The sequence below is a fragment of the Catharus ustulatus genome, chromosome 21 (assembly GCF_009819885.2).
Source record: "Catharus ustulatus isolate bCatUst1 chromosome 21, bCatUst1.pri.v2, whole genome shotgun sequence".
NCBI lineage: Eukaryota > Metazoa > Chordata > Aves > Passeriformes > Turdidae > Catharus > Catharus ustulatus.
In genome coordinates, this window is record NC_046241.1 from 2,268,960 (window position 1) to 2,290,047 (window position 21,088).

Sequence of the window (21,088 nt, forward strand, 5' to 3'; positions counted from 1 at the left end):
AAATGACTGTGAGGTGGCCACCTCCAGGTTTAATAGGAGACATTTCAGATATACAGCAGGAGAGTGACATATATCAGCCAAACTTCAAGAGTCTCTCCAAGGCAGCAACTGCTCTCTGAAAAGCAAAGAAACCTCTCTGAACAGCAGCGTAATCGTGGGGGCTTGCCAAGAAAAAAACCTCAGCTGAAGAAATCCACTTGCAGCTCAACAGCATGAAAGCACCCAGGGTACAAACAGCTCTGAACGTGCCTGACAATTGCTCTCCTGCCCAGGATGGAAGAGGCAGCTGGGTGCTTTCCAGTGCTCTGCCATCCCTGCTGCCCCAGGGGCTGCAGTGACACAGTGACACAAGGGGTCTGAGAAAAGCACAAGGGGTCTGAGAAAAGCACACCGAGGTTTTGTAGTTCTGACACCAGTCCCAAATCCCTGCTCCAACAGAAGGGGCTGAGGGGGCTCTGGGAGAAGTTTTGCTCTTGACTCAACAGCTCTGCCCTGGGTGCAGGGCTGGACAGGGAAGCTGCTGGAATGGACAGTGCTGGGTGTGGTGTGGTGGATGCTCCAGGTGGGGACAAGGCAGCTCAGGGGGTGCTGGGCTTGGGGGCTGCACAGATGGCAGCTGCCAGGGCTGGGTGTGTGCTTGTCCCCAGCAGGAGGAGGGAGCACAGGGTGTGGGGCAGACCTGTGGTCAGTCTGTTGGGCTCTGTGAGGGAGCTACAGCCAGCTGGGAGCTGAAGCTGCTCAGGGCAGGAGGTGCCATCGTTCTCTGTCATTGCTGACATTGCAGCCTCTCTGCTCTTTTCTTGGAATCCTGGAATACTTTGGGTTGGAAGGGACCTTAAATCTTACCCAGTGCCACCCCTGCCATGGGCAGGACACTTCCCACCATGCCAGGCTGCTCCAAGCCCCATCCAGCCTGGCCTTGGACACTGCCAGGGATGGGGCAGCCATCACCTCTTGGGCAATCTGTTGTTTTTCCTCCAAAAGATAAAGTTCCTGGCTTGACAGAGCCTTTCATAGGAAATTTTAAAGCCAGTTTTTTTATTCCAGCAACACTTTTATTCTTCTTTGTGTTTCCACATCATCCCTGGAAGTGCCCAAGGCCAGGCTGGATGGGGCTTGGGACAGTGGGAGGTGTCCCTGCCCATGGCAGGGGTGGCACTGGGTAAGATTTAAGGTCCCTTCCAACCCAAAGCATTCCAGGATCCCAAGAAGAGAAGCAGGGAGGCTGGAATGTCACCAGTGGCAGACAGAGAACAATGGCACCTTCTGGCCCTGAGCAGCTTGGGCAGTCTGTTGTTTTTCCTCCAAAAGATAAAGTTCCTGGCAAAACAGAGCCTTTAATAGGAAATTTTAAACCCTTTTTTAAATTACAGCAACACTTTTATTCTTTCTTGTGTTTTCAAACCCCATCCCTGATGTGTCCAAGGCCAGGCTGTGGATGGGGCTTGGAGCCACCTGGGATGGTGGGAGAGGGAGGAATGAGATGGGTTTTAGGGTCCTTTCCAACCCAAACCATTCTATATTCTAAAATCCAGCAAATCCCCTATAGGGGAGGAAAATCACCCAGAAACTGTGGGAAGCAGCTCATCCCAAAACCCCCTGGGTGTCCCTGTCCCCTCTGGGGTTGGTTTGTTTATTAACTGCTCTGTGGCAAAACCTTTGTTGTTCCCAGGTTGTTTCCTCCCCCTGGAATCCAAAGAGGAGCAGCTTTGAGCTGCTCTCATCATTTTTTACAGACTTAATGAATATACACTGTAGTAAATATTTTCACACTTCAATTTGGAATTTCACAGGGAATTTTCATTCAAATTTGGAACAACTTGGCAAAGCTTGTGGTTAGGAAAAACCTTTTTTTCTTTCCTCTAGCAGAGAGTCCTTTTTATTTAAAATGTCTTCTCAAAACCTTGTGAAACATCTTTAGATGGAGCCAGGAGGATCATGCCCAACTGGTTTTTTTGTTCTGTTTTGTCTGAAGCAGGGAAATGGGAAGGATAAAAGACCTTTGGAATCTTGTTCTGAGTAGGGATTGCATTGACAAAAGGCTGCAGGGCCTGGGGGCTTTGCTGTGCTCTCAGTTCTGTGGGACTGAGCTCTCAGCTCCAGCTCCTGAGCCATAGATTTATCTACAAGGATGTTTTTTGCTCATAATTAAGGAAAAGCAGAGCTGCTGGAGGTGTCTCATTAGAAGACAAGAATGAGAAGGTGGCCTAACCTAGATAAATCAATACCCTGCTCATTCCCAATCCTCTGCTGGAGAATGCAGGTGTGTAACAGCCCTTGGTTATGATTTTATACAATAGAATCCAGGCTTTAATTCACTGAATCCATTTTCTGCTACTGGAAATGTCTTAGGGATTCTTGGTAGAGATGTTTAGAGGGAAAATCAAGCAGAATCTGGATGTGCACTGGATGATGAGGAAGCCTGTGCATTATGCTTAGGGCTGTTGTTATTTGCAGAGATTTTGGGCCTTGCCCCACAATTTCCTCTGCTCAAAGCCAGCAAATTCTGGAGCCTTGAATTGCTGTGGGGATGGCTCTGCTCTGCTGACTGAGGGGCTGCAGGGCCCAGGGACTGCTGAGTGGCAGGAAAAGTTTATTCTGCATCCACTCACTAGACCAGCACAACTCTGTGGGTCTGAATGGATCCTTATCTGAACATCTCATGTGTGCCTGAGCAGCCAAAGTGAGCAGGGCTCTAAATCTCTCTCTGTTTTATACATTTTATACATTTATACTGGAGATACTTCTCCCTCCTCATGACTTTCAGAGCACATTTGGGGACAGCTTTGGCTCTTCAGACACCTGAAGCCTTTGCAGAGTAAGAAATCCATGTCCAGAGAGCACTGAATTTGCTCCAAGTGCAGCTTGGCTCACACAGGAGCTCTCTGAGGGAATGAACAATTTGTGCTTGATAAGAATCCCAAGCTCAACAGCAGAGTCTGTTTCCCTTCCCCTTTCCCTTTCCCTTTCCCTTCCCCTTTCCCTTTCCCTTTCCCTTTCCCTTTCCCTTTCCCTTTCCCTTTCCCTTTCCCTTTCCCTTTCCCTTTCCCTTTCCCTTTCCCTTTCCCTTTCCCTTTCCCTTTCCCTTTCCCTTTCCCTTTCCCTTTCCCTTTCCCTTTCCCTTTCCCTTCCCTTCCCTTCCCTTCCCTCTCCCACTGCACCACCCAACCCCAAGAGCTCCTTGCTCTCCTTTTTCTCCAGAAAATGCAAATCTTGTACTCAGAGAAACCTGATGGGTGACTGAGGCACTGCTGGTTGGAATCAGAATATTTGGAGTCTTGCTGGATGCACTGGCTGCCCCTGCAGCATCTCAGTTTGAGTCACTTTTTGTGAAACTGTTGGAGTAACTTGGTCTCATGAGCCCTGTGGCTTCTAGATTTGTGCTAAAGTGTGCAAAATGCATCTCCAGAGAGTCACAGAATGGTTTGGGTTGGAAGGGACCTTAAAGTTCATCTCATTCCAACCTCCCTGCTGAGGACAGGGACAGCTTCCACCAGACCAGGGTGCTCCAAGCCCCATCTAACCTGGCCTTAAATCCTCCTTATCTTCCAGATGAGTGTCCCATGGGGCTGAGAGGGGCTGGGCAGGAGTTTGCTGGGGCACAAGTTGCTCTTGAGAGCTCCAGCCAGAGCCCTGCCCCTCCTGAGCCTGGAGGTGCCTCAGCTGTCCCCAGCAGGAACAGTCTGCACCCAGCTCCCATCCATAATTCAAGGCCACAGCTGTTTAAAAATAAAAGAAAGGGAGGAGAGGCTACGAAATCAAAATAAAAACACTCAAAAAGAGGTAGAGTCCCTTGGCCAGCCTGTTATTTTTGACAGTGGCAGAGCTTTCCCAGTGCCAGGCAGGCTCATGAATAAAGCAGCTGAGTGAGTTCATGCTAGCTGGGAAAAGAATGAATTTTTTATCAAGAAACCCTGTTAGCATATTTATGTATTGATATATTGGTGCCATAAGCCTTTGGATCAAGGCATGAAACAGCAGTGGTTCTGCTTTTCCAGCCTCCCCAGCTCTGGAGAAGGGCAGAAACAAAGGAGAGGATTTGCTTCTATTTAAACTTGGCTGAATTAACATTAATATTGCTTGCAACAACTACAGTTAAAACGTGTTCCTACATCCACTGCTATTGTGCAAAATTAAAATGCTGCCAGCTCTGAGGATTTTACCCAGATTCCTCTCCTATTTGGGTTGGTTTGATGCATTTGGATGCTTTCAGAGGAAAGCCCAGCTCTGGACTGGTGTATTTGAGGGAATTATGTGGTGGCTGCCCCATCCCTGGAAGTGTCCAAGGGTGTTTCTGGCTCAGAAAGGTTACAGAAGGCTTAAAAAAAATACTTGTTTTTTCCTCCTCCTATTTTCACCGTTCCATGTGCTCTTGTACGTGCTTGTAGTGTTTTTGATTTTAATCTCAGTAATTTCTGTGTTCATTTAAATGTCAGAATAGGAGCAGATAGAAATAAATCACCCGTAAATAGCTTTACTAATTATCAGAAATGGTGAGGAAAAGAGTTGTGAAAAATCAGACCGAGGGTAAAGAGAGTTCATCTCTCCAAGACAGCTGAGAGTTCTCAATGCAAAAGCACTTAACTAAGGGAATATTACCCTTTAATTGCCCTGAATAAGTCAGGCTGTGCCATTGATTAGATTCGATGAGTAAATCTAGGTGTGCTGTATTTTGTATTCTGATTAAAACCACGGTAAAAACAAATGCTCTGTGGTGTTTGGCTGTATCTGTCCAATTAAATCCTGTTATTGACCCCCACTCATTTACGTGGCAGCCCCTTAATTGTCTGTCTTTCACATTAAAGGTTGTTTTATGTGCAGTTCCTTCCCCTCCCAAAGCAGCTCGAGCAGTGGGAGCTGGGATGATCTGAGAGCCCTGGGGAGCAAGGAGCCAAAAGCAGGCAGAGACCCTGGGAGGATGGGATGGGATGGGATGGGATGGGATGGGATAATGGGATGGGAGAAGGATACTGGAGCAGACCAGGCTTTTTTGGCCATTTCCTGGTGATGGGATGGGGCTGGAGCAGAGAAGCTCCACCATGAGAATCCCAGATTGATTTGGGCTGGATGAGACCTTAAAAATCGTCTCACCCCACCTCCACCATGGGCAGGGACAGCTCCCACTCGCCCTGGGTGCTCCAAGCCCCATCCAGGCTGGCCTTGGACACTGCCAGGGATGAGGAAATTCCCCTTGGAGCAGCCTTGCATGCCCTGGGATGGTGGGGGATGGCCAGGGCTGCAGGAATGGAGATGAAAGGTGACACAAAGGCATTTCTGGGCTCTGCAGCACAGCACAAGCAGCAGTTGGCTGCTTTCAAGTCGATTGTTTCAAAACATATCTTGGAATGAATTAATAAGCAGACACAGCTGCCACCTTGTTAACACAGGGAAGCAGTGCCTGAGCAGCTCTGTGTGCCTGGGACACAGAGTGAGGATTAATCCTGGCCCTGCTCTGCTCTTGGACAGCTCACAAAAGGCCTGGTGGTGGGAAGTGCTGGGAGTTGGGCTGGAGAATGCCCTGCCCTGCAGCTCAGGGCATTAATCCCCCTGCAGGACAGCAGCCTTTGGCTTTGAGTGTGCTACAGCTGCCAATACTCACCCACAGACCCTGCACCTCCAGAGGTGCTGTCACTGCCTGGGGACACCAGCACTGAGCACAGAGGGAGGAGAGAGCCCCTGGGTGCTCAAAGCCAGTACAGTGATCCCTCAGGATTTCAGCTTTTATGTTTTCCATCTATTTGTAACCCTGCAGTTCTTTAGTGTGTAACTCCAAACTCCACACACAGCTGAGCTGCTGCTCTCCCATTTGGGGCACACACAACAATTCCTCTCTGGGCTGGCAATCAAGGACACCTCACTGCCTCAGGCCCCAGAGATGGAAACAAAAGTGAGTTTGGGGAGCAAACTTGGGGTCAATGACTTCATTACCTGCAGCTGTGATTGGAAGATTCACCCCCAGTGTGCAAATGGACCAAACTCATCAAAGTGTGAAATCCTGTGAGCCATTGTCCATTCTGGGTGTAGCCCCTGGGGGGCTTTGTCTGCCCTAAATGTACCTGAAGGCCTCAATAAATAGAATTACTTTTTATTCCCTTGATTTTGTGTGGCCTCTGTTTCTAGGTGGCCCCAAAAGGCATCAATAGGGAGTGAACAGGGAAAGATTGTCCTGTGACAGCCAGCTGTGAGCAGGGACAGCAGCTCCGGGTGGCTGATGGAGCAGAGTCACCTGGAGCAGTTTATAGAGGTGATTTTTGGGAATTGGGAACTGAGTATTTGGTATTTTAGCATGCTGGGTGCATCCTGCTGCCAGTGCCAGGTCAGGGTGGGAGCAGCTGGGGCTGAGCAGAGCTCAGATGTTTTAGGGAGAGCACTCCAGGGGCTGGAGAGTTTGTGTGGGCTTTAGATGTTTGAGGTGGTGATCCCTGGGGCCCTGAAATGCCCCTCAGATGCCTCAGTTCCCTCTGTGCAGCTGTGGGAGCCTCGTGCTGTCACATTTAGGGGATGTGGATCTTTCCATGCCCAGGCACTGCTGGGGCCAGGTATGGGCACTGCTCTGGGGATGCTCCTGAAGAGCCCATGGCTGTGCTTAACCAGAAGGCTCAGGAGCAGTGTGAGAGCCCCTCCTGAATTTCTGGATGGAGTTCTGGCACGTTGTGTTGAGTATTTCATTTCTCTTGCCCTCCTGTTACGTCTCTGTGGGCACAAGTGGCACTGACAGACGGCCAGACATTACAGCAGTGAAATGTTGTAGCTGGAACATAAAAATTGATTTGATCTCTTGGCTCCTCCTGCTTAATGAGTGAGCCTGGAGCTCGGTGGCTCTGTGGATGAAGGGCTTGGGGCAGACAGAGCTGCCTGTGAGACTCTGGGGGCTTTCCCTGGGGGAAGGAGTTTGGTTTTCCTGGCAGCAAACAGGTTTGGAGTCATTAAAGCATCTCCTGTGGCAGAGCTGGTGCTGTGCTCTGTGTTGGGAGCACTGGGGAGGGTGTTGCACATCCAGGAGGGCTCTGCTTTCTCAGGAGCAGTTTGTCACCACCTCTGCCTGGTGTTTGTCACTGTACCCAGAGTGAAGGTTGTCCTGGATCCTCGTGAGCGAGGCAGGGCAAACAGAGCCAGGCCCTGCCCTGCCCTGAGCAGGAGGCAATCCAGCAAATGCTCAGGGAAGGCTGCTTAATTGGTTGTATTTCAACACATTTCATTTCTAAGGGCTTTGATCGTGGCATGGAATTGTGGATCTGTCGCCAAGTTTGGGCTTCAAATGGAGAAATAAATGATAAACGATCATTTGGCAGCAGTGAACCTGCTGCATGTTTATGTGCTTTTCCCTTCTCCCATCTGTTCCTCCCTCAGCCCCTCCCCATGGGCTCCCTTGCCTGGCTGACAGCATTCCCAGCCTCCTAGAACCATGGAATGTCCTGAGCCCATCGAGTCCCCTCTGGATGGGACCTGCCTGCTGCAACCAGAGATGTTTGATTGACAAGATGAGAGCTGAAGAGCAGCCCCTAAATACAAACCCCTGGGATTGCTCTGAAATTGGCCCCAGGCACTCCCCCACTCCTTTTTCTCTGCTTCCAGACAAATGGTGCTGCAGGCAGCAATTGGCTTTACTTCATCCCTCTCATCATCCCTGGCTCTTTTTCCCCGTGTGTTGGGAAGGAAGCACTGAGGATGTTCCCTTTCCCTCAGAGCCCATGTACAGAGATGCAGGGCAGGAGATCAGGGCAAGGAGGGAGCTGAATGCCAAGAGAGAGAAGAATGGAAGCACAAAACAGGGAATGAAGAATTGGGGTGGGGTGTCAGGTATTCAAACCCCTCATTGAGCAGCTCAGAGCTTTCCCTGCATTTCTGCTCCTGTTTTCCTGTTTCTCCTCAGATCCATTTGTCCCTCATGAGCTGCTTCTGCCTCGAGCAGGGGGTTGTGGTGAGGTTGGTGAGTGCCCCTTGCTCTCCTCTGAGTCACAGATGGACTGACACAGACATTCCTGACTGTGTTTGCTGTTTGGAGAGATGCTTGTCTGGTGTTGGAGGAAGGATTTGTGCAGACACCCACCCTATTAACCAAGGCCAGGGTTTTACTTGTGTCAGTGCTGTAAATGTTCTCACCTGTGAGAAACACTCTGCCACTTTGGGCTTCACTGTTCACCTTACACACAGACTTTTGAGATGATACCAAGTACATGCACAGCTGAAACTCATTTAAAGTGCTTCCTTTTCTGAGTCCTGAAAGCAAAATTATTCTTGGGAACACTGGCCAAAAAGCATCACAGATAATAAGCTAAAAGCACCAATGTCAGTTAGAATTAACACAGTTTTTGCCAGTTGGTTTTTCAGAGCAGTTTTCTGGGGGCTCTGCCTTTGGGCAGGTTGGTGAGCTCAGGGCTCCTGTTTTCCTTTACCCTCTGCAGGGGGAGGGAGAAGGACAAGGGAAATGCAAGAATTTACTTGTGTCAGTGCTATAAATGTTATCATCTGTGAGAAACACTCTGCCACTTTGGGGTTCATTGTTCATCTTCTCATACAGAGACTTTCGAGGTGGTACCATGCACATGCATGGCTGAGGTAAAGCACATTTAAAACATCTCCTTTTGTGAATCCTGCAAGCAAAATTACTGTTGGGAGTATGAGTGGGAGCAGTGACCAGAAAGCATCACAGATAATAAGTTAAAGCAGCAATATCAGAATTAATGCAGGTGGTGTTTGAGCCTTTCTCTCTAGGCTCTTTGGGCAGGGGGTGAGCTCAGGGCTCCTGTTTTCCTTCACCCTCTGCAGAGGAGGGGTAAGGATGAGGGGAATGTGTTTAGGTCTTTATTTTCCTTTTTGCTCCCTTTCTTCCTTTCCTTCCACCCAACAACAGATCCTCAGATTGCTGCATTCTTCTCTCACAAGAGAGGAATTTGCATTTTCCTCAGCACTGGGATTCTGTCAATGGCCATGTGGCATTTTCCTTTTCAGCACTTCCCCAAAGAGCTCCCTCGTGGCTGATGAATGCAGAAACTTTGTCATAAACTCATAACCCACCCTTCCCTCCCGTTCATGTCCCACTGCTGCCTGCTCAGGGTGGGTTTGGCTGGTGCTGAGTGAGCAGATGTGGAATTCTGTCACTCCAGAGATGCTGGGTTTCTTGCAGTCTCCTTGTCTGTGTGAGCAGATCCTGGGTTTAACTGCAGCCTTTAGGGAAGGCTGTGGTTCCTGCTGGAGTGGCTCAGCTCAGATGGGAATGTGCTGCTGATGCTGAGGGGAGGGAGGAGGCTGCACAGGCCACCTGAAAATATGTCCTGGTCCTGCAGCAGGGTTAGCCTGGAGCTGTGGAATTGTTTGGGCTGGAAAAGGCCTTTGACCCATGTCCCCTTTAAATCCCTTCAGGGATGTGACTCCACCCCTGCCCTGGGAGCTGTGCCAGGGCAGGGCAGCATTTCCATGCAGGAATTTTTCCAATACCCAACCTGAGCCTCCCCTGTCCAGCCTGAGGCCGTTCCCTCTCCTCCTGTTCCTGTTCCTTGGAGGAGATCCCAAATCCCCCCTGGCTGTCCCCTCCTGTCAGGGAGTTGTGCAGAGCCACAAGGGCCCCCCTGAGGCTCCTTTTCTTCAGGCTGAGCCCCTTCCCAGTTCCCTCAGCCTCTCCTGGTGCTCCAGCCCCTTCTCCAGCTCTGTTCCCCTCCCTGGACATGCTCCAGCCCCTCCAGGTCCTTCCTGAGGAGCCCAGAGCTGGACTCAGGATTTGAGGTGCCCCAGCACAGGGTGGTCACTGCTCTGGTCCTGCTGGACCATGGCTGGCACAGCCCAGGTGCCATTGGCCTCTTGCCTACCTGGGCACCCCTGGGCTCACGTCCAGCTGCTGTCACAGCACCCCCAGGGCCTTTCCCAGCCCCTCTGCCCCAGCCTGGAGCTGGGACCCAAGGACAGGACCCTTATTGACCCTCAGCCCATTGGTGTGACCCCGTGGATCCACCCTGGCTGCCCTCCAGCACATCCATGTCCCACCAGCCTGGTGTCACCTGTGAGCTCCATCCCCTCATCAGGTCCCTGACAGGGACAGCAGAGGGATCTCCCCACCAGAGCTGGGGAAAAATCACGGTGGGGATGCTGGGAACAGTCAGTTCTTTGGCTGGAATTTCAGCTGGAGCACACAGCAGGACTGACCAGGACATCACTGGGGACACTCCTGTGCAATTCCAAGGGGAATTGCTCTGCCCTGCAGGCTCTGTGTGCTGTTTTCTTTCTGAGCTGAAATAATACTTGTGTTTGTCTCTGCTTTGTTTCCAGACGAACGACGCTGCAGGGAATACCTGGAACTGGCTTTACTTCATCCCTCTCATCATCATTGGCTCCTTCTTCATGCTCAACTTGGTGCTGGGCGTCTTATCAGGGTAAGGCACTCAGGAATTTTCTTCCTCACCTGGATATTAAAAGGGAAGATGTGTTGATGGAGACAGGCTGGTGAAAAACCCTGAGCTGAGATGATTCTGAATCCATGCCCAAGAGTGAAGTGAACTCTGTGGAATTAGCCTGATTTGGGTCAGTGCAGCCAACCCTTGAAAAGCCATCAGGAACCTGCTGGGGCCCAGGGAATGTGGAGTGGGACATGGGAGTGTTGATAATGCATTTGTGCATTGTTAATGCACCTGTGCAGCCTGAGGAAAGGGGAAGCTCAAACTCAAGGCAATTAAAAGATCTCAGCTTTGGGATTATTTTGGTGGTGATTTTTTCTTTTCTTGCATTTGATTTCTTTGTTGACTTGTTTTGTTTGTTTGATCTCAACCTGCTTGATGCAATGTCTGGATTTTGGGGACATGCTGGTCCCTTGATGTTCAAACCCCAGGGGTCAGCCAGGGATTTGGTGTTTGGTGCAGCTGAGTTTTGGGTTTGGACCTTTGCAGGAACCAAGGTGCCAGGTCTGAAGCTGGAACATTCCCAGCATCAGGGGAGATGTGATCTGGAATTAACACACTCCACGACTATAAAGCTCTCACACTTTGGCTTCTCATTCTGCACTGAGTTTCTTCTTAGATCATGCAGGTGATTGAGATCACAGAGCTGTATTCAAATCTGGATTTTTTTTTCTGCCTCTTGGCAGCAGAAGAAGAAAAAATGAGTTGTTGCTGCTGTGTGGTAAAAGCCCTTCAGTGCTGCACCTTTCCTCCTCCTTTTTAGAGTGACTGGGAAAAGTGTTTTCCAAAGAACATATCAATGTTGATTTGTATTGTGTTGTTATTGCTTTCCTCCTCAAGGCACAGGCTGTGGGCAGCAGTGCAGTGGTGTTTGAGGAGGGGAGAGGGCTGTGGGTGAGGCTGTGGCCCACCCTTCAGTGCAGGAATAATCATCATAAATAACTGATCAAAGGCATTTATAACTGATCAACAAGTGATCCAAGCCATCTGTAACTGATCAATAACAGATCAAAGTCATTTATAACTGATCAAAGTCATTTATAACTGATCAACAAGTGATCCAAGCCATCTTTAACTGATCAATAACTGATCAAAGCCACTTACAGGGCACCCTGGTGTACCAGAGGCTTTGTCTGATGGCTGATTTTCAGGGATTACCCCAGCAGGGTGAATGTGACTCATCAGGTTCTTCATCTCCCTCGTTCCACAGTGGGTTGAAACCAACCCCAAATCCTGCAGGCTCCTGTTCCTTTGTGCTGGAATCAAAGGGGTTTGGTGAGCAGGAGCTGGAGACCTCTGTCTGACTCTCCTGAAAGCCTCTTGTTGCTTGGGGCAAAGTATGAATATTATATAAATGTGTATCTCCTCTTAAAAACACAGCTCTGTGCAGGATTCCCTTTGTCAGTGGTGAGGATGAGAAAATCTTCCTCACAGAGGGGAGCTTTTAATTTCTGTTTCACAGAGTGCTTTGACGTCCTTGCCTGGAATAATTCCTGGGGAGAGGCTGAGGCAATAAACATCACAGCACAGGTATGGAGCACAGGGCTCCTGGTGGGCTTGGGGCTGCTGAGCAGGGAAGGAAAAAAGGCATAAAATGTATAAAAACCCTTCCCAGTGAGGGTGGGGAGGCCCAGAGCAGCTGTGGCTGCCCCTGGATCCCTGGCAGTGCCCAAGGTTGGACACTGGGGCTGGAGCAGCCTGGGACAGTGGGAGGTGTTTCCATGGCAGGGGTGGAACATGATGAGCTTTAAAGCCCTTTAAAATCCAGACCATGATTCTATATCTGAACGGAGGAGTGATAAGAAGGCACCAGAAAAAAAGGAAAGCCCCTCAGCAAGCAGAGACTGTTAATGTGCTCTGCAGCCAAAAGCCCAGACAGCACCATGGAGAAAAAGGAAAAAAAGAGAGAAATTTCTTTTGGAGTTATTCTTTGCCTGGGTCTCTGCATGGAGGAAGGCACAGAGGTGATTTCCAGAGGACTGAGCTTCACTGAAGGACACAGAGCCATCACATCCCAGGGACAGCAGCAGCCCCAGCTCCTGAGGAGACTCCTGGCAGCACTTCCCTTCCTGTTTCAATAAAACAAACTTTTGATTGAGGGCTAGGGAATCCACAAACAAGCCCTGAACAGGCTGAGCTCAGCAATTGCTGCTGATTTTCATGGCCTGTGCACCTCATGTTCTTTACTGTGATCCTGCAGGATCCTAGGGATGTTTCTGGAATACCCAGGTCTCTCCAGCAGGACTCAGCATCCCATTGGCTCTGGAGCTGTGGTTCAGTGTCCCTCGTGGGGGATTTTCCTCCCTGCTCCTGACTTTATGCTCCCCCCTTTCCATTTTTCTCTTCCCTGGTGCTTGATCCTGCTGTAAACCAAGAAAACTCAGCAGCCCTGCAGAACCCAACAGAGCAGAAAAATACAGATTATTTCCTTCTGCAGGAGCTTTTGCTGAGTGTCACAGCTGATTTGGGAGCTCAGCACTGCACAGGGCCAGGAGAGCAGGAGCAGGAGGGGAAATTCCTCTCCTTTTTGATACCAATAGCATCCAGGAGCTCATTTCCTCCTGCATGTGAACTGTGGAATTCTGGAATTCAGAGCATAGGTGTGTTCTGCCCATCCATGTGCTGGGAATTGTGCTGGGGTGACTCCCCAGTCACAGACACACAAAAGAAAGGGGAAAATGTAAATGATAAAAATAAATAATTGAAAACTAGGTGGAATTAGGAGATTGGACACCTGCTGGAAGTTTTGCTGGCCCATCTCTCCAGTCTCTCATGTTATCCCTGTTCCAGAAGCTGGGGCATCTTGCTTGCCAGAAACTGAGGTGGCATCTTCTGAGAGTGGAACAACTGCAGTGGTGCAAATGTTGAGGAACTTGTATCCATAATGTATTTCCCTTGGAAGAGCTTTCTGTGCTGGCTGCAGCAGGGGGTTATTTTTATTAGATCATTTGTAAACTCTTTGTTTGTGATCTAGGTAGCAATAAAGGGGAGTACAACTTTTCCACAAAAAAATAAAAATAAAAAGATTGGCTGCCTCTGGTGGCACCATGAGATTGTTCTGACTGCAAACATGGCAGGAAGTGCTGACCCCAGCTGCCCTCCTGTCCCTCAAACACAGGGTTGTTTGCTGCTTGGGATGGCACAGCTTCACTTCTGACCACAGAACCCCCTGGCATGATCCCAAGGAATTTTTTATTGAACTCTGCCCATGGTTTGCAGCGAGGAAGGAAAAATCCCCACATGGAGTTGAGAAGTGCTGCCCCACAGTGAATTTTTTTCTGACTTAAGGCTGGTTTCTTACCCTGTGCTCCCAAGGGCTTGGTACCCCCATCCCTATTCCCATCTCAACCCCATCATCATCATCATCATCCTCATCTTCATTCCCATGCCATGCCATGCCATGCCATGCCATGCCATGCCATGCCATGCCATGCCATGCCATGCCATGCCATCCCATGCCATCCCATCCCATCCCATCCCATCCTCCCATCTCATCCCATCCCATCCCATCCCATCCCATCCCATCCCATCCCATCCCATCCCATCCCATCCCATCCCATCCCATCCCATCCCATCCCATCCCATCCCATCCCATCCCATCCCCTCCTTGTTTTCCTGCTGTTCCCTCCCTCAGCAGCCACTTCAGTGCTGTTTTCCTGCTGCTGCTCCCCTCATCCCAGCTCCCAGCTTTTTCCACAGGCTCTGGGATTACAGTTTCCTCCAGCTCAGGAATTAATTTTGCCTGCTAATGAGCTGGCTGATGCCGCACAATACGTTGGTGAAGTGTTTTGATGCTTTGGATTACACAATGCAAAGAGGATAAACGTTATCCTGGGATGCTGGGAGGAAGATGATTGAACTTATTTCAAGGCTAAGTGCTTTTTGGCAGGGATTCAGGCGGGGGCAGCGCTGGGGGTGGCGAGACAGCCGGAACTGTGGCCAGAGAGGCCACGCTCCCAGAGTGCTGCACTGGGGCTGCGAGTCTGCGCCTCTCAGGTGTGAAAAACCCTGCTTGTCATGTCCTCAGATATTTATGGGGAGCCTGAGGTATTTCCAGCACAGGCTGGAAGAGTGATGTTGCAGCCAGGGTTTACTCATCTGGCTAGAGACGTTCCACAGGGCTGGGCTGGGACTGCTCTGTCCTGGATGTGCCATGGCTGTGTTTTATGGGATCACTTGGGGCAGCTGGTGCCTTTTGGGGCTGACTAAAAACAGAAACCAGACAAAATCAAGGGATAAAAAGCAATTCTATTTATTGAGGCCTCCAGGTACATTTAGGGCAGACAAAGCCCCCCAGGGGCTACACCCAGAATGGACAATGGCTCACAAGATTTCACACTGTGATAAGTTTGGTCCATTTGCACATTGGGGGTGAATCTTCCAATTACAGCTGCAGGTAATGAAGTCACTGACCCCAAGTTTGCTCCCCAAACTCACTTTTGTTTTCATCTCTGGGGGCCTGAGGCAGTGAGGTGTCCTTGATTGCCAGCCCAGAGAGGAATTGTTGTGTGTGCCCAAAATGGGAGAGCAGCAGTGACACTGTGTGTGGAGTTTAGAGTTACACACTAAAGAATATACTAGATATTATAAATATATATATATATACATACACAAATATTAATATTATAGATATAATATAATAAACAATAATATAATATAATATAATATAATATAATATAATATAATATAATATAATATAATATAATATAATATAATATAATATAATATAATATAATATAATATAATATAATATAATATAATATAATATAATATAATATAATATATATTCTAAAGAATATATATACACACAATAAAGAATTGCAGGATTACAAATATATGAAATATATAAAAGGTAAAACCCTGAGGCATCCCAGGAACTGTGGGGAGATGTTTGGAATGGTGCAGCAGCTTTGTGCCGGTGGAGCCTGGCAGGGGACACAGCTCCAGCTGTGCTGGCACCTCGCAGGAGACAAGGGGCAGGCAAAAAGGGGCAGGAAAAAGGGATTTAATTCTTTTTCTCACCCTTTTCTGAGCAGTCTGGAGCCTGGATGCTTCATCCCACCACACACCCTCCCTGTGCTGTGCTCCAGGCTCCCTGGGCATCTCTGTCTCTGCTGGCCCAGGCTCACTGGGGTTTTTGTGGTGTTGGAGCAGCTCCTCAGAGGCAGCACAGCCCCATCCCAACCCCCTGACCCCTCCCCAGCTGCTCGGGGACTTGCCCTGCTGAATTTCATGACAAGTTTTCCCATCCTGAGGACTTCTGCCAGATTGAGATCATAAAACCTCAGCCTGCAAGACGTGCAGGGGCTGGAGGAGAGCGGTGCTGATTAATTTGTCCCAATGGCAAAGTGTTCTTGTGTCCTCCTTCCCCTCCTTCCAGAGACAATCCTTCATTTGTTCCCAGCCCTCTGGACCTGCTGTGAGCTGACTCTGCCTGGTGTTAATGATTTGCAGCAGAAGAGCTGCAGCATGGAAAGAGAGAGATCCTGGCTTTCTCCTTGCTTTTAGTCTGTTCCAAGGCTCTGCTTAAAAGGGAGGGGAAAGAGAAGAAAAAAGTAGAATTTTTTTCTCCCTTTTCTTTGCTCATCACCCTTTTTAACAAAGCCATCATTGCAAACATGAAATGAGGGAGAAATGTGTGTTTTTGCAGGAGGGGGCAGAGAGCAGTGACTGATCCTACTGAATGTGGCTCCTTTGCTCCTTCTGTGGTTTTGGTTAGTCCAGGAGAGCTGCACTTCCTTTATTTGCCCTTCTCTTAAGCCACAATGGAAATCAAAGCCTGGAACACAAAAATGATACAGAGGAGACCTAAATTTGAATTTCCTGGGGCCTCTGCTTTGTGCTGGGAGTGGAAACTTGAACAGAACCAGAGGTTCATCCCGCAGTGGCAGCAGCTGAGGCAGGAGATCAATGGGGCTTTTGAACTCCTTTTTCTTCCTTTATTGGTGCCTCCTTCCAGCCAGCTTTGCCCAGCTGTGGCACTTGCAGTTTTCTAATCAGATTAGGGAGCATCAAAGCCAAATTGGCACAAGACAAAGGAAAGGAGGGAGGAAGATGCATTGAAGGCTTCACCTCTGTGCTGTTCCTCTTCTCTTCCCAGAAACACAGGACATTTCTATATCTGGTCTGCATTTGACACCTCTGGTTGCTGTGGCAGTGATTAAAGTGCCTCTGGAGCCTGACTGGGTGCTCAGAGATCCTTCTCTCTGGTTACTCCATCCTCTCTCAGCTGCTGGAGGGGAGCTGTGTTTTCCCCCAGGGCAATGAGGAGGGAGCAGGAGCAGCTCTCCCCACGCAGGACTGATGGAGCCAGTGCTTATTCCTCAGCTCTGGATACTGGGATGGGTTAAGCAGCTCTTTGGGCTCACTCTGGACCTTTTCCAGGGGGATCCTGGCTGGCTGCAGCTCCAGGTGAATTAGAAACAAAATTGTGTTTCTTTGGGAGCAGCTGGTGGGCCAGCCTGGGGTGGGTGAGGAGCCACAGAGCTTTCTCAGCTCTGGGCTTTCCTTCTTTAATAAATTCTGACTTCTCAGCAAACTGCAGTAAAACTTATCTTAGAGGTGCCAACTGTCACCAGCACAAAGGAATTCTTTAAAAATTCTGGCTTTTCAGTGAATCCATTGTTTGGTTTCCTCTCATTCCAGCAGTTTTCAGTGTGCTCTCCCTGTGCCCATGGATGGGTGTCCTTGCACCTCCCCCAGGTTTTTCCTTGCCCAAATGAGGTGCATTTCCAAGCTTTGCCTTCCTGTTCCATGTGGTCTTTCCAATCAAGATGCTTTGCCTGTGATCAGTGGTGACCTATTTGAGCTATTAGAACTATTTGAAACCAGTGATTTAACAATACACCACATCTATCTCTATTCATGTTTTCAGAGCAGTAAGTCAGAGGCATCAAATTATTTTTAGTTTTGCCTGCAGATTTCTGAGGATTTGGTCTGTGGATGAGAATAATCAAAGTCAGCTCATCCTGAACTTTTCCTGATCCTTGCTGTGGTGAAGATCTGATGTTATGGAGAAGAAATCCATGTTTCCACTGCTCTCCTGTCATTCTGTTTGCAGCCCTTGTGGGTGCAAAGTGCCAGCTATGCCAGCTAAGATTTGTCCTCTTGTGTTTGCATCTTCCCAGCTCTGGGTCATGTCCAGACTGGAAATTGCACTGCTTTTCTATTCACATTTTTCTTCCCTGAGCCAAGTTTCTAACTTCTAACAGTGTATTTCTAACTCACCAACATCCTCCCAGCTTTGTGTGCCACAGGGAATAAATGTCCCCCTCCTCTGCCCACCCCTTCCCTTGTCCCTTGTCCCTTGCCTCTGCTGCTGCTGTGGCTGCTTCAGCCTCTGCTGGGGCTGCCTTTCCTCCTCTCCTTCAGGAGTTTCAATGAGAAACTCCAAAGGTTGGTGCCTGATCCCTGATCTGATCCCTGCAGGGCTGCTGCAGTCCTGCTGCTCCCTGGCAGCCCCTTCCAGGCTCTCAGAGCTGGCTGTGGGCTGAGCTGAGTCCTTGGAGAGACCCAAGAGCCCCTGGTGCTGCTGGTGGTGATGGGTCCTGGTGACAGAGCACCCTGCTGAAGGACAATGCTTCAGGAGCTGAGGACAGAGGGTGTCCCTGTCCCTGCTCAGCCCCTGGGCAATCCTGCAGTCCTACAGATCTCCCCCTTCCTACCTGGGGCCCTGCCTCCCTCTCTCTGCCCTGCCAGGACCCACCTCAGCACCCAGCAGTGCTGGGGATGCTCAGCAGCTCCCCAGGCTCTTCCTGCACGTTCAGCCAGGCCACTGAGCCCCATTTCCCAGTGCCCCCCTCCTTCCTGGCCACTGAGCCCCTGCTTTTCCCTGTTCCCATTTCCCTGTTCCCATTTCCCTGTTCCCATTTCCCAGTGCCCCTCTCCTTCCTGGCCATGAGACCCTGCTTTTCCCTGTTCCCATTTCCCTGTGCCCCTCTCCCTCCTCTCTGTGAGCTCTCTCTGCTCAGCCCCCCTGGCTGCCTCTGCCTTTCAAAGAACAGCTTTGCAGAAGGTAAAATAAATGTTTAACCCCACTGAGGCTTTGTGTCCTTGGCTGCACAAACAGTCCCAGCCACAAAGGTGTTGGGGTTTTTTGTTGCATCCTGCAGAGACCTCCCCTTGTAAAGGATTTGCTGTTCCCCAGGAAATAAAAACACTGAGTTCTGCACCTGCAGAACAAATTCTGCTCCTGGAGCAACAATCTGCTTTCCTGCAGTGCATGGATGCTGCTGAGGTTGGAGGTGAAATGTTGGGAATATTGACTGGCTCAGATCCTCCTGCAGAAACAGGAGTGGTTGTGCAGGATTTTGTGTTTGAGGTGGGAAACCCAATCCCACAAGGATGGCAGGACCCACGGGATGGCAGGAACATGAGGAGGGGCTGCCCAGCAGCAATCTCCCACTTTGGCTCACCCAAGCAGGCAGAATTTGGTTGGACTGGGACAAGGTGGCAAATCCCAGCATAAAACCACAAAGCTGAGAGGGACAGGAAAAATTAACTCTCTGTTTCCTCCCCATGGTTGATTAACCAAAATAAATGGTAGGAGATGGGCTTCCACCCTTCAAATACAATTCTGTGCTTGCCTTGCTCTCAGGACAAGGGAACTTGGGAGGTGTGTGGTGCCAGTGCTGAGCAGCTCCCCAGGCACCCTGCAGGATGTCCTGAGGGATGTGCACCCCTGAGCAGTGGCTGTGGCCTGCCAAGAGCACGAGCTGTGCATTTACTGATGGAGATGGCACTGCACTGCTCTCACCTCTCTTATCGTCTGTGCAGTGTCTGGGGTGCTGCACGAGCATCTTCTGATCTCTGCCCTTCCTCTGCAGCCTCTTAGGGTGTGGAAAACCCCGCTGGGAAAAGCCAGTGTCCATAAAGGAGACAGAGGAGTGCTGCAGCTTTACTCGAACAAAGGCACTAATCCCCTGGGGCATTATCCCCGAATAAAGGGACAAATCCCCTGGGACATTGTCCCTGCAGGGTTTTCTCTCTCCAGGTTTTGCAGGGTGCAGCCTCCTTTTATCCCAAACTCCCGGCTGTGTGTTTCCCTCCTCCTTTCCCCATTGCTGAGGCACTTGGAATTTACTGTTTCCCACACATTCCACCCCTTGAACCTGTCATTTCCCCCCAAGTGCAGAAAGTGCAGAGGTTTGAGGATGTGATCAGTCTTGCACAAGCTGCTGCTGCTGCCCTGGGCGTGTGCCATAAAACCCAAAGCAAGGGGAGCATCAGGATGCTCCCATCACACACAAAGTTCATCACACACCCAGGGGATGAAGATTGTGGTTTGTTGATTTTGTTTTGCTCTTTGGTCGCTGTGACAGTATTTTTGATTTAGGGCCAGTGTGGATAAAGTACTTGCAAGAATTTCATTAGTTCATTGAGTTTACTGACCTCGGTGGTTATTCATGAAATTCAGGGTCACCGACCCATTTCTCCCACTACCCTGAAGTTTAGAAGTTCAGGCTGTCTGGTTAAATCCTCCGGGTTCTGTAACAAAATTGAGTTTGTTTGCTTGTTGGCTTTTGTTGTTTGTTTGGCTTGAGATGGGGAGAGACATTAAAACCCATTTCAGAAATGTCAGCACCCATTTCTCCATCAGCACCAGTCTTTCCTATCCTTCGGGAAACCACACCCCACACCTCCTGAGATGTTCCCACACCTCCTGAGATGTTCCCACACCTCCTGAGGTGTCCCCATGCCCCGAGGTGTCCCCATGCCCCTGAGATGTCCCCATGCCCCTGAGATGTCCCGATGGCTCCTGAGGTGTCCCCATGGCTCCTGAGATGTCCTGTGCCCCCTGAGGTGTCCCCATGCCCCTGAGATGTCCCCATGCCCCTGAGATGTCACTTGCCACCCAGGCTCGGCTTTATGGCTTCCTCAGATGTACTCGGGCTGGAGATGAAGCCAATCCTAGATCTCACTGAATTTCCTTTTTCATTTATTTATTTATTTCTTTAATGTTGATTTGAAGACTCGAAATTCCGATAGTTCTTCCCAGCTGCTTTCCAGGAGCGGAGTCCTTGCAGGATCTGCCGCTTTCTCACCAACACTGCGCGTAAAGTCTGAGATTTCCTGAGATCCGAACGTGGGATCCCTCTCAATGAGGAGCTAATTACCTGTGCTGTAATTACGACTCGCTAATCACCCGCACTATTAGCGGTGGGATGACAGCGGTGCTGTCTCATCTGTCCCTGCCTTTCCCTGCGTTTCTGGCTGATTTTTCTGTCTGGTTTCTGAGCAGCAAACCTGAATTGCAGAGCTTGGGGATGCGATCAGTCTTGCCCTGGGCGTGTGCCATAAAACCCAAAGCAGGAGCAGCATTTAGGATGCTCCATCCCAGCTCTCTGCTGTCACACAAACTTAATCACACCCAGGGGATGAAGATTGTGGTTTGTTGATTTTTTTTTTTTTTTGCTCTTTGGTGTGACAGTATTTTTAATTTAAGGGCAGCGTGGATAAAGTACTTGTAAGAATTTCCTTAGTTTATTATGTTTACTGACCCTGGTGGTTTTTCAGGAGCTGTCTCTGTCTCTTGTGTGGCTTGGGGGGCTCTGGAATTGCCCTGGAGTGGCTGTTCCAGTGCATATTTCACACCGAGATTGATTTCACTCCTCCACCCAGCAAGGTGGAGAGCAACAGCCCATCCATTTCTTGGTGACATTAAGCACCGGCCACTCTCGAGGAGAAAAACGTGACACGTG

At 49.6% G+C, this 21,088-nt stretch overlaps 1 protein-coding gene across 19 annotated transcripts in view; it reads left to right on the plus strand.

Moving 5' to 3' along the window:
- The window catches only part of CACNA1B (calcium voltage-gated channel subunit alpha1 B), a 292,874-nt gene that overhangs the window by 120,793 nt on the left and 150,993 nt on the right, over positions 1-21,088 (plus strand). For all 19 annotated transcript variants that reach the window (XM_033077555.2, XM_033077556.2, XM_033077560.2 and 16 more), the window contains exon 7: positions 10,264-10,367. In XM_033077555.2, the coding sequence (XP_032933446.1) occupies positions 10,264-10,367 (104 nt within the window). The remainder of the gene's footprint in view (positions 1-10,263; positions 10,368-21,088) is intronic.